Below are 16,015 nucleotides of genomic sequence, written 5' to 3'. Positions count from 1 at the left end.
AGATGATTTTATTTCTTGCGCACATAAAGTCTTGTTAAAAACCACTTTGTAGTAACAAAATGTGTTCATACTCCTTATTCAAAAAAAAAAAGATTTAATTGGATAAATAATCATTGACTCAATATTGACACATATCTAGATGAATTTTATATTTTAGCTCATTTAAATAATAATGTGGACATATTGTTGTTTGTCATGTATACAAAGTGGTACGTCGAAACTGAATGTGTTCTTTGTTTTAAAAAAATGGCACGAATGGGAATTTTGTTACTCCATTCGTTTCTTTTTAGTTGTCATGTTGTACTTTTCGAGAGGCAATTTGATTTATTTTCAAAACTAAATTAGATTACATTAATTCGGTATATCAAAACAAAACTTTAGATATTCAGAAGCTATACGGAAAGTACTTTAAATTGCAACTTTTTTTCTTATCAATAAGATGAAAAAATACATCTTAAAATATTAGTCAAAATTCATATCATTTTGACTCTCAAAAAGAAAAGTATGACAACGAATACAAATGGAGGAAGTAAATGACAATAGCATAGATGAGCACAACCATTAAAAGATGACATAAATGAGCCGTCTCTCAAAGTCTAATGGAATATTTGAGTTTTTTCCCTCCGTGAAATAACCACAATGCCTCTATACCTGTACTTTTTTTCATCTTGCAACCATTGAAATACATAATTGCACATAGAAAAAGGCAAAAAGCATATTTATCCAACTTTAGATAGCATGGAGCTCTCTTATGTTGGTGTTATGCTTTCTTTCTTTTCTGTTGATATCTGTAGTTTTGGTAGCCTCTTACACTGTCATAGATCTAGACAATTAAAATTTGTTAAAAGGGAAAACTCATAGGTACTTGAAACTAAAAATCCAAGTGTTTATTCATGAAATAACCACAAGCCTGTGGTTTATCCCTGTACTTGTTTTTCATCTTGAAATACATTATTGTGCATAGAGAGAAGGCAAAAACACGAAAAGAAAAAGAAATGGAAAAATAGGAAATCTTGATCTGATACAAATTTGTGACACATTAATAGGACCTGATTACTTCTTTGAAACTGCTGACATCCTCTTGTAGCCGTTTACTAGGGGGTACAAATATATGTCAAAACAATAGGTTCTAGATCACCATCCTCTGAAACTGTAATATCCTTGTAGCCTGATTTAGAGAAGTGTTACTTCCGGATGAAACGTTACTGCCCACTCTCTTCCATCTTCTTTTTCATTTTGAATTGCAATGTGGCAGGAGCACAATCCAATGGTGTCTCACCTTATACAAAATCAACACCAATAGATAGAATGATCATCCAAAATGACTAAAATAGATGCACTAAAGGATTTTTAGATTGACAAGGACCAGAATATTTGCATCCCTGAGTGTTGAACCTGTTTGCCAACTAGGGATGGACTAGCTAACTCTCAGGAGATGTGTCGGTCAGCACAAAAAAAGAAAAACCAGAATATTTGCAAGCACACAAAAAACTGTATGATAAAGTAGACTACCCTTTCAGCAGGAGGAGAATATTGGTTTAAATTTATGCTATCTTTAACAAATGTAGAAATATCCTATTACTTAGTTATAAGGCCTCAAAAAGGGTATTGTCATGTGGATGCTATTTGCAGATCCAATTAAACTGAAAAGGTTCTATCCTTAAGATATATTTTACCTTGTGAATTTTTGCAGTACAAACTTGATCCACTCTCCATGAGTGCAAATGCTATTTCTGTTCGATTGAACACCGCTGCCTACATCAGACAATACCACTTATAATTGTCACCCTGTAAGTAGAGAATTATATGCTAATTGTACAATTATGTAGTTGAGCATGAGATAAGAGTACCAGATGCAGCAATGATGATCCTTGCTTGTCAAGGTAATTTGCATCAACTCCCTGAGAAAATTGAGATCAAATGTCGCAACTAAGATTGACAAATGCCATATTGAATTACAAGAGAAAGAAAGTCTACATAAATACCTGACTTAGGAGCTTCTTTGCAGCGCCGACATCACCATTTTTTATTGCTTCCCTTAAACCCTGCACAAAGGATAGAAAAAATATCAACTTCCTCAACAGCTCAACCACGTGATCTTACTGGTTACAATCTAGCAACGTTAAGGTACAGTTTACACCAGTAATTCCCTAATAAACCTTTTTACTCTTTAGGGGCCCTTTCGTCAATTGTTTTCTATCTTTATACAGTTGCCTTGTGTTCCATGTAACTAAATGACTGATGAATCATTTGGCTTCAAACATCTTTGAAATAACGGGGTATCCGATTTTGTGCTTCCCTGCTTCTTCAACTACACCTTCCTACAATCTTTCAGTTTTCCCAGAACCAACCTACTTCATCTATCTGTACATCTATTCCCCGTGAGTAAATTCAAGGTTACCACTGGAAAAGCAAGGTAAAGCACTATACCTCGCCACTGACTTCATAATCCACTGTCATTGTCTCCGTATTGCAGCTGGTAGCTGGACCAACATTGAAAGTTGTACTGCAAAATATATGCTTAATTAGTTCTGTGATTAAATTCCTAATGCCTAAGCAGGTAACAAATGGGAGAGCACCAAAGGTTATGGATTTGGAAGAAAACATCTTATAAACTAACACTTAGCGTCAAAAGTAAGAACAAGAGAACAAGAAAGGTTATGGATTTTGAAGAAAACATCTTATAAACTAACACTTAACGTCAAAAGTAGGAGCAGCCGAGCAGGAGAACAAGAAAGTGAATGTGGGAAAATTCAAAGGGGAAGTCGGACATTAAATTCTCCTTCCTCTTGTCTGATTGAAATAGAAAATAACAAAGTTGAACAGAAAACAATTTCTCTTGTTTACAGTCTCAAAAGGTAGGGGTACGGTATGCATATAACATACATACCCTTCCCAAACACCACTTGTGGGATACACTCGGTATGTTGCTGGGAGTCTCAAAAAGGAGGAAGGAAATAAATTGTTGATAGTAACATGTTTTTCAATTCATATTTGAAATTTTCTCTAGATTTAGGAGAATTTTCTGGGGCTTATACACAATTCACTCTATAGAGAATGCTCATCAGACTCTTTGGAGTTCTATTATAAAATGGAATAACTCATACAGTGATCTTGACCCTCAAGAATATGACACTATTTTTTTTTTAACATTGGTAAAGTTGTATTCTTCAGCATTAAGGACATGCTGGCCACCTTCAAAGTTTACAGCTCTAAGCGAAATTACAAGCTCCCTATTAATTCTATAATTTGATCTACATCTTCTATGCAAAGTTGTTTACACCAAAAAAGTAAAGATACCAAACAATTCCATTTTACTTTGTGAATGGAATTAGATCTATCTTCAAAACATCTCCCATTTCTTTCCTTCCACACTGACCACCATATGCATGATGGTATTAGCTTCCACCACTTCTTTTGAGTCTTGCTACCCCCTCTTCTGATCCAACACTTAAAAAGATCAGAGGTGTGTTCTGGCATAGACCAGCTACAGCATGTGATGTTGAGAAACAGCTCCCAGATCTGTGCAGTGAATTTGCAATGTAAAAATAGGTGATTGTTTGTTTCCCCAGTCAAATTGCACAGGAAACACCTAGGGACTAGTTGCTTTCCTTTCTTCTGCAGCACTTCTTGAGTTAAGCAGGCTCTTTTGGTGACTAACCAAGTGAAGCATTTCACTTTGGTGGGGATCAATCCTCTCCAAATACTCTTCCATTGATGATGGTAGCCTCTAACCCCAACTTGTATGCCTTTCTTGTAAGCACTGTTTACTGTGAATTTGCCATCCTTGTTGTGCTTCCAAATAACTCTATCTGGTGCATTTGTTACTAGATTGATTCCCCCCAATTTTCCCAGGAAAGAAGCCACTCTATCTACTTCCCAGTCATTCAATAGCCTTCTGAAAGATATGTCCCAGCCTTGAGTTGTCCAGCATTCACATACTCTGGCTTCAGGATTGTTGCAGATTGAGAAAAGATCTGGGAATGACTCACTTAGAGGAATTTGATCAATCCATCCATCTCTCCAAAACTTGATCTTGTTGCCATTTCCAATTTTGAGAAACACATTTTCTTCCATAGAGTTCCATAAAGCTCTGATTGACCTCCATACTCCCCATCCATAGGGTTCTGACACTATCTCTGTACACCATGGGTTCAATTCCCCATACTTTGCCACTATCACCTCCTTCCATAGGGTTCCTTCCTCACTAGTATATCTCCACAACCACTTCATCAAAAGGCTCTTGTTTTGGATTCTCAAATTTCTAATACCCATATGTAAACATATATTGACATTTGTATTTCATAAAATATCTGTTACCTACTGATCTTTTTGTCTCAACTATATTTGAATTTGTAGGATGGCAAGTTACTTTCTTTGGAAGGCAAGCAGGTAATTTGAAAAAATTGTTATTTCAGCTATTAGGCTACAAATTCTGTTCATTATTATTAATAGCCAAAAAGGTCTAATATGTGGTTTCTGGAACTAGTAGCGAATATCTATTTTCCCAGTCATCTTGATTGATATTCAGTACTAAGTATTGCACTTACTGTTGATAACAGGAGCTTGCAAATGCTGGTGTTATGTACCTGTGTAATTTTATCAATGGAAAAAAGGTGAAGATGCCTGAGACACTGCAGGTTCGTACAATTGTTAGTTCAAGTAACTTTTTCCACTAAAATGTTGTTTGACTTATGCTTCTAATTCTCTCCCTGCATCGGAAGGCTCGGGAGTGTGGATACGTTTAGTGAACCAGAAACGAAATAAGTATCCTTATTCTAAAAAAGTTCCTTCAAACTTTTAACATTTTTTCAAGTACAATTTTACACCACTGTTTACTGTGAATTTGCCATCCTTGTTGTGCTTCCAAATAACTCTATCTGGTGCATTTGTTACTAGATTGATTCCCCCCAATTTTCCCAGGAAAGAAGCCACTCTATCTACTTCCCAGTCATTCAATAGCCTTCTGAAAGATATGTCCCAGCCTTGAGTTGTCCAGCATTCACATACTCTGGCTTCAGGATTGTTGCAGATTGAGAAAAGATCTGGGAATGACTCACTTAGAGGAATTTGATCAATCCATCCATCTCTCCAAATATGACACTATTTAACCATGAGGGAAGGTGGAATAAACTATCAAGGGAAAAATCCTCATTGTATAAGTGTATAAAAGACCAATGTGGTCTTGGTTTGATTTCACAAGTTACAATAATACCGTTACGCTAACCATTTTACTTTATTTTGCCAATCTTCATGCAAGTTCACTAAAAGAATATGCATGCCTACAATATGCAATTAGAATTAATATATATATCTACCATTACTCCCACCATCTGTTCGTGTATATTCACTTCCACATTCTCAAAAAGGATATGTTTACTACACTTTTTGAACCTTTTCATATCTAGTATCAAAAAGACACTTTAGAATTCATTAAATTCTAAACATCTAAACTCCTGTCATAATCTCTGACTTGGGAAAAGTGCCCATACTTTTTCTCTCTTTGAAATATGCTACAACAAGAAAAAAATTCCAAGTGATAGCTCTTTTCAGTTCATATTGAAGACAAAATCTTCTTCATTACAGGCGATAAATCATTTGAAGTAATCGACTCAGGGGATCAGTTGTTTTTTCTAAAAAAAAGATGAGGCATCAAAAAGATTGACTGAAAATTGTCTCTTAATAATCTTATAGAGCATAGAAGGGTTTTTAATAGAAAATTTACAACCAAAAAAACTGAATAATTCAAAAAACAAATCATGACTAGTTGGGCAAGATTAAAGTCTCTTTAGCAAGTGTGTACAGATGAGTGACAGTGGTGAGTTTAGTATATGAAACAGAGTGAGACTGATGATATATAGAGACTTAACAACTGCAAATCAGTGTGGTTATAATTTCATGATTGTGTGTGACTGCTTTATATTTGCAGAGTTTGTGGTGACTATTATGTCTATTTTTGGTGACTTATATGTCCAGTGATTGTTTGACATTGACATGTCAGGAATGGGGTTATTACCTGGCTGCTGTTGACTACTTGAATTGCTAAGTTAATTAATTACGTGTTGTTGTACCTCCCTACTTGGTTTACTTGGCTTATAATATATACTTGTTACTAATCTGAGTCGGCCTAGATTGCCTGCCAATACAGTGTTTGTACCGATGCTAGTCCTGCACTTTTCTTTGAGTGCAGACTGTGACTCAAGAATCTTTTATGCGACCTCGTATCTAGCGCAACCGGTTGACCAATCTGAGGGTGAGTTACTCCTATCTAGGCAGCCATAGATCTTTTTGGGACAAATGTCTATTTCATTCTAGACATTGTTTTATTGATTAGTTTTTATATTCTTAGATATTGTTAGAAAGAGTCCTTGTACAGTGACTTTTGAATCTTGGGGATTGTAATAGTTAGATATTCGCACTTTATCTTATTTATACTTGAGAACTCTTATTTCATGTCTTAAATGCGTCTAGATGTATGGTTATGGCATGGTTTAGTTGGTAAGATATGGTTTGCCCACCAGAGTGTTAGTGTGGGTGTCAATAACGATAATTTGGGTCGTGACAAGTCCCTTACCCGAGACCCCTTTAGATTGTTGTTTTAGATTCATTAAATTATTAAAAGAGCTTTTAAAGATCATAACATGCTCAAATGGATTTATGAGGGAAATAATGACAACCACAAAGGTCATCAAGAACTTTGGGGCAATCTTCCAACCATCATGAGCTTGGAGGACTTAAAGAAAGCATGAAAGGAAGACTTCAAAAGGCCACTAATATACTCAAGTGTTTATATTATTAATTTGGTCATTTTTGTAATATAGTTATTTTTGCAAAACTAGTATAAATAGTCTGTCTTTCACAATAGAGTTAGCTAGCTTTTGAATGACATTTGGTGTTTAGGCTCCTTTGTGAGTATTAAAGAAAATCCTGTTATCTCTCCAATTGAACCCTCTTGATCGCTTTTGTAAGCATCCCTTTGTATGAGTTCAATTTCTCTTTCCCCCCTTGGATTTATTCTAGTAATTAAATATCTTTTAAAGCTAGATTATCCTTTCTTTCTTCTGAATCTCTTCACACTCTCTTTCTATTTTTTAATCATATCCTTGGTTGTGATTCAATTTATTATATTGCATCTTGAATTATATCAGACCTACCTGTTTTATCAATTCCTTGAACCAAACAAGCTCTCTGAGTTATTGAGAAGAAATTTAGAGTCAAAAGATAATATATATATATATATATATGTGTGTGTGTGTGTGTGTGTGTGTGTGTGTGTGTGTGTGTGTGTGTGTGTGTGTGTGTGTGTGTGTGTGTGTGTGTGTGTGTGTGTGTGTGTGTGTGTGTGTGTGTGTGTGTGTGTGTGTGTGTGTGTGTGTGTGTGTGTGTGTGTGTGTGTGTGTGTGTGTGTGTGTGTGTGTGTGTGTGTGTGTGTGTGTGTGTGTGTGTGTGTGTGTGTGTGTGTGTGTGTGTGTGTGTGTGTGTGTGTGTGTGTGTGTGTGTGTGTGTGTGTGTGTGTGTGTGTGTGTGTGTGTGTGTGTGTGTGTGTGTGTGTGTGTGTGTGTGTGTGTGTGTGTGTGTGTGTGTGTGTGTGTGTGTGTGTGTGTGTGTGTGTGTGTGTGTGTGTGTGTGTGTGTGTGTGTGTGTGTGTGTGTGTGTGTGTGTGTGTGTGTGTGTGTGTGTGTGTGTGTGTGTGTGTGTGTGTGTGTGTGTGTGTGTGTGTGTGTGTGTGTGTGTGTGTGTGTGTGTGTGTGTGTGTGTGTGTGTGTGTGTGTGTGTGTGTGTGTGTGTGTGTGTGTGTGTGTGTGTGTGTGTGTGTGTGTGTGTGTGTGTGTGTGTGTGTGTGTGTGTGTGTGTGTGTGTGTGTGTGTGTGTGTGTGTGTGTGTGTGTGTGTGTGTGTGTGTGTGTGTGTGTGTGTGTGTGTGTGTGTGTGTGTGTGTGTGTGTGTGTGTGTGTGTGTGTGTGTGTGTGTGTGTGTGTGTGTGTGTGTGTGTGTGTGTGTGTGTGTGTGTGTGTGTGTGTGTGTGTGTGTGTGTGTGTGTGTGTGTGTGTGTGTGTGTGTGTGTGTGTGTGTGTGTGTGTGTGTGTGTGTGTGTGTGTGTGTGTGTGTGTGTGAGGTTAAATACATGCTAGATCACCTGTAGTATCCAAAATGTCATCCCAAGTACATACGATTTCCAAATATTTGAATTCCGCCAAAACAAGGATTCTAATATTAGTCAATCAAGACTTGAGTTATTGAAGATAATAACATCAACTACATCCTAAATTAACCTGGAGGCCAACAATGAAAGTCCATAAAAGAGGCAACACAACTCAAATAAAAATGCTGCTAATGTTTTCTCGTGAAGAGTATTTTAATTTTTAAATGAAATATATTACCCCCTTTGTCCATGAATGCCCTGCTAAGTATTAAGTTGAATGTTAAACCTGTAGGTTGTGCAATTAGTAGGTGCGGAAATATCGAAGACCATGGTTCCTTGCCTTTCAAAGATTAGAATAGAAGAATTAAGTACATTGAGACGGTCAAAACTCAGGTCTATTTGTGTTTTCCTAGTGTCTGATACATAGGTATTAGGTTCTTTTATGGAAGGTAGTTATATACCATCTTATTAGACCTATTGTCTTCCTTTGACATACACACGTCTTTATCAATTGGGTCTGTGTTTCAACCATTCCCTGGTGAGTGTTGTTCCGATGAAATAGTTAAAGACAATGCTTCCAAGACTAATAACATAACCTTGACAATCCCATAAAAGTTAAAACGGCCATAAGAAAAGAAAGTCTGTCTTTGAAGAAAATAGACTGGACCTATTTCTCAAAAAAGGACAACTAGATACATCAGTTACATACCCTTGCTTGTTGTCTGATGTCGAAGCTCTACTTGTTGGAATTTTATTTTCCTTCTTTGGTTTTGGATTTATATTTACAATTGGATTTGGCATAATATTTCCCTGCTGGAATCAAAAAGAAAATATAAGGGATTGTCATTTGCTCAAAAGCATTTGAAGGCAAGTAAATATGTCCTTTCCTGTGAAGCCATGGATGTTGTTGGTGTAGCTGACACTTGACATATACACAAAGGCATCCCACATTTGCAGTCTGTGATGCCTACAGTAGGAGTCTGCTTGACAGTGTCTTCAGTTTTGATATCTGCAACGGCACCGACATCTAAAGCTGAAAATGAATCTTTCAGGGCATTGACTTCACTTGCAGAAGCTATCACGCCATCTCCCATGGGTCTACTAAGAATCAGATTAGTAAAAAGATGTAAAACTTTTAAATGTCCTCAAAAAGAAGTAAAGATAGTAATTAGCAATTCTGTTAAATGATGTATAAATTGAAAAGAAGCAGATGTATATAGGCAGATAATTTTCTCTTCAGACTATCAACACAGATATATCAGAATAGCCTTTCAATCTCATCAAAGATCTTAAGGGAGGTATAAATGAACAAGGGCCTGTTTGGATGGGCTTATGAAAAGTAACTTATAAGTCAAAAGCTAAAAGTCATACGTAGATGATACCCTACATTTGACTTTTGACATATTTTTAAACTTTTTCGCCTAAAAGTGAATGCTTAGAAGCACTTTTTAACCTTTCCAAACACCTCCAAAACTTTAAAAATGCTTAAAAGTCAAAAGCACCTAAAAATAAGTAAATCCAAACAGGCACTAACTCTATGGCCTCAAACCTCAAAGATGAAACAATCATACCCTTCCAACATATTGCAGTACTGAAATATGATGATCCTTGGATCAATGAATACACCAAACAGAGCCAAGACTGACTACTTTTCAAAACTTTCCCATTTCTGTTAAGTCCTGAATCCAAGTGCTTAACAGATGGTATCACAAGCAACTCTTCAGACTGTTTCCAACTCCTTACATTCTTTAACAAATAAGGGTGGATGCTACTCTCTAGCTTCTATTCTCAAAAATGATGCACCAATAAGAGCTTCAACATTTTAAAGGGTTTTTATTTATTATTATTTTAGTTTTGAGAATAGTGTTTATTTATTAAAGTAAGTGTTTCCTGCTTGATGGCAGATTTTTAGTCTTTCATGTACTAGTCGCCAATCACCCATGAGCTAATAAGAGTATAATATTACTTCCTAGATAAAAGATTCTTAATGACTTACCTTGAGCACACCCAAAGGGTAGCGGCTGCGGGTTTCCCTTGTCATAAAAAAAATAATTCTTAATGACTGAAAAATTGGAGGTTATGATTGAATAGGGTGAGAGAAGATGGAATTCCAAGAATAAATTCCTCATAACTCTATGACAGCGTCTCTGACTTTAGAATTTGGGGCAAAATAAAAAGCATTTTTGCCATCAATATTGAGAAGTATACGATATTACATTGATAATAATGGCAGAAATTTACCGAGAGGAGTTATTAAAACAATCTCCACAAACTCTAACACTTGAGTGAAGACCAAATTGTGGCAAGGCCTGAAAAGATTTGGGTATAAGCACAAAAGGTAAGCTAACAAAAAGCATAAAAGATGCTTAAGGAAAGAGGCATGAAACAAATAGAACTAACCATCTGATTTGCTGAATGTTCAGCACATAATGTTCGGCCGCAACATCTGCAATGGTGCTACAAAAGAGGATGAAGAATGTCAGATACAATATTTGGAACTATTTTTTACGTTTTTTTTTTTTTGGATTAGAAAGTAAGCAAAACATCCGGAACTAATTTAAAATAATAGCGGAAACCTTGCTCAGTCCCTGCAGGTTAATTGAACAGGTGAAAAACAATAGGGACGACACGAGTTAAAAACGAAATTATTAGGTCTAAAAGGAACAGAAAGACAGGCATCATCAAAAGAAAAAAGTACCTAGTCCAATCACAAACCAGAGAACTTGATATGCAATACATTTTAAATCTTGTGACTAAGTTCATGCATCCACAAGGGAAACAGCATATAATCAAGTAACAAATATTAACACAGCTGTAAGCAGAGATATGTCCCAGCATCCATGGCAATTCTCTCTTTTCTTATAATAGACTGGATTACTTTCTTCATTTGTAGCCTACTAATCTGCTAAGGCATGGAACAGAAAATAGGTGATATCAAGACATGGAAATGCAGTCCTATAGTTAGATCAGGATCTCACGGGTTTGGTGGAACATGAGTTTTTCATGTAGGTCCAACTTCTCAAATGAAAAATAATCACATCACCATGGATACTTGTTATAGAGTCATACATGGGTAATGCTCATGCAAGGTGGGGCCCTCAAGATGATAAAGATAGAAACGTTAAGAGAGGATAAATAGATCAGATGCAAATTGCAAATTTTTGTGGCCTTAAAAAAGGCAGTGGTTTAGTTTTTTCAGTAGAATTCTTTTATGAATTGATTTTCTATGCTAGTTGATCCTAATTTTCCTTAATATCTTTTGCACTTATTAAGGAAAAAAAAACTGAAAAATCAAATTAAAATCTCATAGTATCCATTTGTTGCACTAATTCCTTAATATCTTGTAATAAGGGTCTTTATTTAAAGATGCAGAAGGAATAAAAGAAACACAGGGACTTTACATCAAAAGAACAAGAGCTCTGGAACTCTCTCTAACAAGTCCTAAGGTTATAGGCTCTGATTTAACGAGCTTATTTGTTTTATCAAAATAGGTGCTCACAGAATAGAAACAAGGAGAAGAATCTATTAAGCACAGACTTTCCAGTGAATCGCCCAGTAGCAAAATCCGTAGTGTGTGGCCATAACAACTTGGTATCAGAACCAAACACCATGGGCAATCAAAGCAAACTTGAAGAGTTGAGGTGCAGGCTGCCAATTAAGCGTGAATCACAGAAGCAATGACACAATCTGAATTGGGAATGATTGCTCAATTGCAACAGTTATCGTTACAATTGCAGGAGTTTATTATTGAGATAAGCAAAAACCAAGGAAGAGATTCTTATGCGGGAGTGAGTAGCAATATAGGTTACTATCCCTACAGACCAGAAAAACAATCCAATTAATTCGTAGGAAATAGTGTGGTATCAAGATACACAGAGCTGGATTTCCCTACTTTTGATGGATCCGATGACCCATTGATTTGGCTACACCGTTGTGTGAATTTTTTTCTCAAATCAGAGAACAGATGAAGCATATAAGGTGGGATTGACAGCATTCTATCTTCTAGGTGAGGCACAGTTATGGCATCATCAATTAGAAAGTATCACTAACTTGACTGGTCGGAGTTCAAGAAATATTGTACTCTCAGGTTTGGCCCTCCACCGGGAAGTAATCCATTAGGTAATCTGGTTGACTTGAAGCAAATGGACTCAATTAAAGAATTTCAGCGCCAATTTCGAAAACGGCTATCCAAGGCAGCGAGTATGTTTGCATAGACCAGCAAGTTAGTCTGTTCACTGCCGACCTGATTGATTCCATTCAGCTTGATATTGAGATGCATAGTCCGCCAGATTTGGTTCATGACATGAATATAGCTTCGAGAAGGTAATGCAGGCAACATCTTCTTGAAACGAGACCTGGTGAGGGACTCAAGGCTATTTCAATACTACTGCAACTTCAAACAATTCCAACTCCGAAGGGCAACAACCCACTAAGTGGGATTACTGAACCAAAATTATTACGTACATCTACTCCTTTTATAAGAAAATGACAAGGGCTGAAATGGCAGAGAGAAGGGCAAAGGGATTGTATTATAATTATGATGAATTGTATTCAACTGGGTATCAATGTAAGAAATTGTTTTAATTGGAACTTGCTGAACCAGATGATGAAAATCCTGACCATAAAGATGTGCAAGAGGCACCCAAGGGTGTGGCCTAGTGGTCAATGAAGTGGTTGAGAATCCTGAGGTCTCTGGTTCAAAACTCAGCGAGACAAAATACACTAGGTGATTTTTCCCACTTGTCCTACACTTGGTGGACAAAGTTACCTGGTACCTGTTGTTGTGGGAGGTGACACACTAGGTGATTCTTCCCATCTGTCCTAGCCTTGGTGGACAGAGTTACCTAGAAGCTCTTGTTAGTGGGAGGTGACAGATATCCCGTGGAGTTAGTTGAGGTGTGCGAAAGCTGGCTCGAACACCATGGTCATAAAAAAAAAAGATGTGCAAGAGGCACCCAAGGGTGTGGCCTAGTGGTCAATGAAGTGGTTGAGAATCCTGAGGTCTCTGGTTCAAAACTCAGCGAGACAAAATACACTAGGTGATTTTTCCCACTTGTCCTACACTTGGTGGACAAAGTTACCTGGTACCTGTTGTTGTGGGAGGTGACACACTAGGTGATTCTTCCCATCTGTCCTAGCCTTGGTGGACAGAGTTACCTAGAAGCTCTTGTTAGTGGGAGGTGACAGATATCCCGTGGAGTTAGTTGAGGTGTGCGAAAGCTGGCTCGAACACCATGGTCATAAAAAAAAAAGATGTGCAAGAGCTTGAAATTTCCTTGCATGCCACACGGGACAAAAGCGCGCAATAACAATGCAGTTACGGGCACCAATGAAGGGTCAAGCATTACTGAGTTTGGTTGATTCGGGCAACACACACGATTTTTTCAATTACACAGCAGCATAACACTTGGGGATGCAAGTACAATCAGGGACAAGTGCCAACATTTTAGTTGCTAATGGAGAAAAAGTTTACAGCAAGGGAATTGGCTCTGCGGTGTTTTATTATATTGACAACCATATTTTAAAAGCCTACTTGAGATCTAATGTGCCAACTTGTGGTCGCATATGGACAAATGAGGTCACATGTCTGCGCAGCAGTAAAATTGTCATAACCTTTCACTCTGAACTTGGATTGACAAACGGTTTGATTTGCTGGAAAGAAGACTCATAGAGCTTTAATTTGATGGTAGAACACCCTCTAAATCCATGTATATTGGGAGATACACTTGTTTGAAGTTAGACCATGCACGAGATCATTTGAAACAATCAACCATTAACCATAGTGCAACCTTCAACTTGAACTTTTGTGCTAAGGTTTCACTTGACCCATAACCTTACATTAACACTTCAAATACCTATTTATATTGGTTCCTTGATATATTTAGCCAATTACCACCTTATCCTCCCAAGTTGAACAGATTCATCGGTGTTTGACTAGTTGTACTATGGCATTGAGATACGGGGCATTACAACTTTAATTGTGTCAAGGCTGATAAATTTGTCATCTTATTGTGGCTTACAACAACCAAAGAAGCTGCTATGAGTCGAGTTGCAATGAATTATACGTCCTTGCTTTCTCATCAACAATTCCATGGTCATTTGGCCACGTCTTTTGTTCTATGTGTTATGTTTCTTGACACCAACGCTCTTATATCAAGCACGCCAGATAAAAGAAATATAAATTATGATAAAGAAATCTTTTATGAAAGATATGAACGAGGAGAAGGATTTGAATTTGGATGGTAAATATGCCAAGTCTGTTCAGTGCAAAGTATTAAGAATGGGATCCTATTTAATTGGTGTTGCAGCTTCTGCAAATAATTCTCACATCTTATAACCCTACTAGTGGAAAATTCATAAAGAAGTTTGCCTGGGTTGAAATGAATTGACTTTTAACAGTGGTGGCTTCATTATCAGGACTGGACCTGGTTGTTTGATTGAGCTAATAAAGTTTGACATGGGAGGATTAAGTTGGCTTCCATTTGATCGTGCAAGGATGAAGTTCCTCACCCTTGAGGGCAAGGGTGTTGTTAATGTGGGTGTACTGATATGATTCAGACAGCTGGGGGGAGTAGTACTCTATGTTTCCAGAAGTGTACAAGGGAGTTGAGTTAGTAATTTACCCACTAGTTAATAGAGTTCAATAAGAAATTATTGCATTTCTCCTAAGTTCCTTCTGTTTCACTTTCCCTCTAGGTCTTACCTTCCTTATATGTAACAGAGTTGCTTATTTTCAGAGTTACCAATGAGAATACTGCTATAGTTAGCTTAGCTCATATCTTGCAATTCCTTTCGTAAAATCCCCAGGTTGTAACATGTTCATCCATCCTTTTTTCTTGGTTGGGAAACAGTTCAAATGTTTTTGACAACCTGATTGTTAATACTCATTAACTGTATTAATTAACTGGTTAATTAGGCACATCACAGAACTTTTCCGTGAAAGATAACTGTAGAAATCAATAACAATCATTCTTTCACCCCATTCATCAGTCATAACACAGCGTCAGAAAGCTCTTACTGCTGAAAAGGCAGCGATAACTCAGCTTTTATGCAAATTAATTCCACCATAATAAAAGGTGAGAAATGAACCTTTCAAAAACATCGAGCATAGACTCCGAAATTAATTACTATGCAGAAATGAACGTACTAAAAGTATAAAAAACTTGAGTCATCAGATCAAACTGTTGTGACAGATGAAAATGTCAGAAAGAATCTAGAAGAGTACCCGTCGCCGGAAAGTATTGAAGCTGCAGTTGCAGACATCACAACGCGAAGCTTCTTGGAATGGCGGTGGTTCCGACGACATCTTCCGATCTCCGATCTCGCTTGCTCGCTCGCAACTCCCGCTTGATTCACTGCTATTCCTGATATTTTCAGAGTACCTCTTTTTGTTCTTTCTTTTTTTCTTTTTACAACTTCTAATCTTTTCAAAATTGGGTCATCTACGGGGCTGATCCAACTCGATTAATAAAAGATTTAAAAAATTGAATTTAAGTAAGTGTTTGACCACATTTCTTTTTGAAATTTGAAAAAAAAATAGATTTTTGTTTTTAAAGAAAAAAAATATATTTGAAAATTGAAATACAATTAAAATTATTTTTGTCTTTTTACGAGTGATTTAGAGTGAAAATATATTTTTATTGTGTTTTTAAATTCTTGAAAATTCTGAAACTCAACTTGAAGTCGAAGGTTGAATTCTGGATTTTATAAGCAAATGTGTTTTTCGGAGTACAACTCAAGAAAAAAGGGAAAAAATTTCATGGTCTAACAGCTCCTTATGTTTAGTATGGAGAAGGATTTTATAAAATATTCATGTTTGGTAGGTCAAAAAAAATTTAAAATATTTTCTCTATTAAATAAAGTTCCTTAAAAT

At 36.7% G+C, this 16,015-nt stretch overlaps 1 protein-coding gene across 2 annotated transcripts; it reads right to left on the bottom strand.

The window, feature by feature from the left end:
* Window positions 1–862: 862 nt before the first annotated feature.
* LOC102599126 (vacuolar protein sorting-associated protein 27) lies at window positions 863–15,591 on the bottom strand. 2 transcript variants are annotated; one of them, XM_006343681.2, is made up of 10 exons: window positions 15,368–15,591; window positions 10,543–10,599; window positions 10,384–10,451; window positions 9,030–9,243; window positions 8,852–8,952; window positions 2,431–2,506; window positions 1,986–2,045; window positions 1,851–1,901; window positions 1,677–1,755; window positions 863–1,279 (listed from the first exon to the last, which is right to left on the bottom strand). In XM_006343681.2, the coding sequence occupies exons 1-10, from the start codon at window positions 15,446–15,448 to the stop codon at window positions 1,203–1,205; spliced, it is 864 nt and encodes a 287-aa protein (XP_006343743.1). In that variant the 5' UTR covers window positions 15,449–15,591; the 3' UTR covers window positions 863–1,202. The 2 variants fall into 2 exon arrangements, with proteins under 2 accessions (XP_006343743.1, XP_015162562.1); XM_015307076.1 differs by having other exon boundaries at window positions 9,030–9,240; window positions 15,368–15,590.
* Between the last annotated feature and the right edge of the window lie 424 nt (window positions 15,592–16,015).

Source organism: Solanum tuberosum, unplaced genomic scaffold (genome assembly GCF_000226075.1).
Source record: "Solanum tuberosum cultivar DM 1-3 516 R44 unplaced genomic scaffold, SolTub_3.0 scf00050, whole genome shotgun sequence".
NCBI classification, from domain to species: domain Eukaryota; kingdom Viridiplantae; phylum Streptophyta; class Magnoliopsida; order Solanales; family Solanaceae; genus Solanum; species Solanum tuberosum.
Note: the sequence above shows the minus strand (reverse complement) of the source record. Positions and strands in the feature narration are given on the sequence as shown.

Coding starts and splice junctions, on each gene's coding strand:
- LOC102599126 (XM_006343681.2), bottom strand. CDS start 15,448: ATGTCGTCGGAACCACCGCCATTCCAAGAAGCTTCGCGTTGTGATGTC. Junction 9,244..10,383: donor TGTTTTAATAACTCCTCTCG/GTAAATTTCTGC, acceptor TCTGATTCTTAG/TAGACCCATGGGAGATGGCG. Junction 2,046..2,430: donor ATTATGAAGTCAGTGGCGAG/GTATAGTGCTTT, acceptor TCCTTTGTGCAG/GGTTTAAGGGAAGCAATAAA.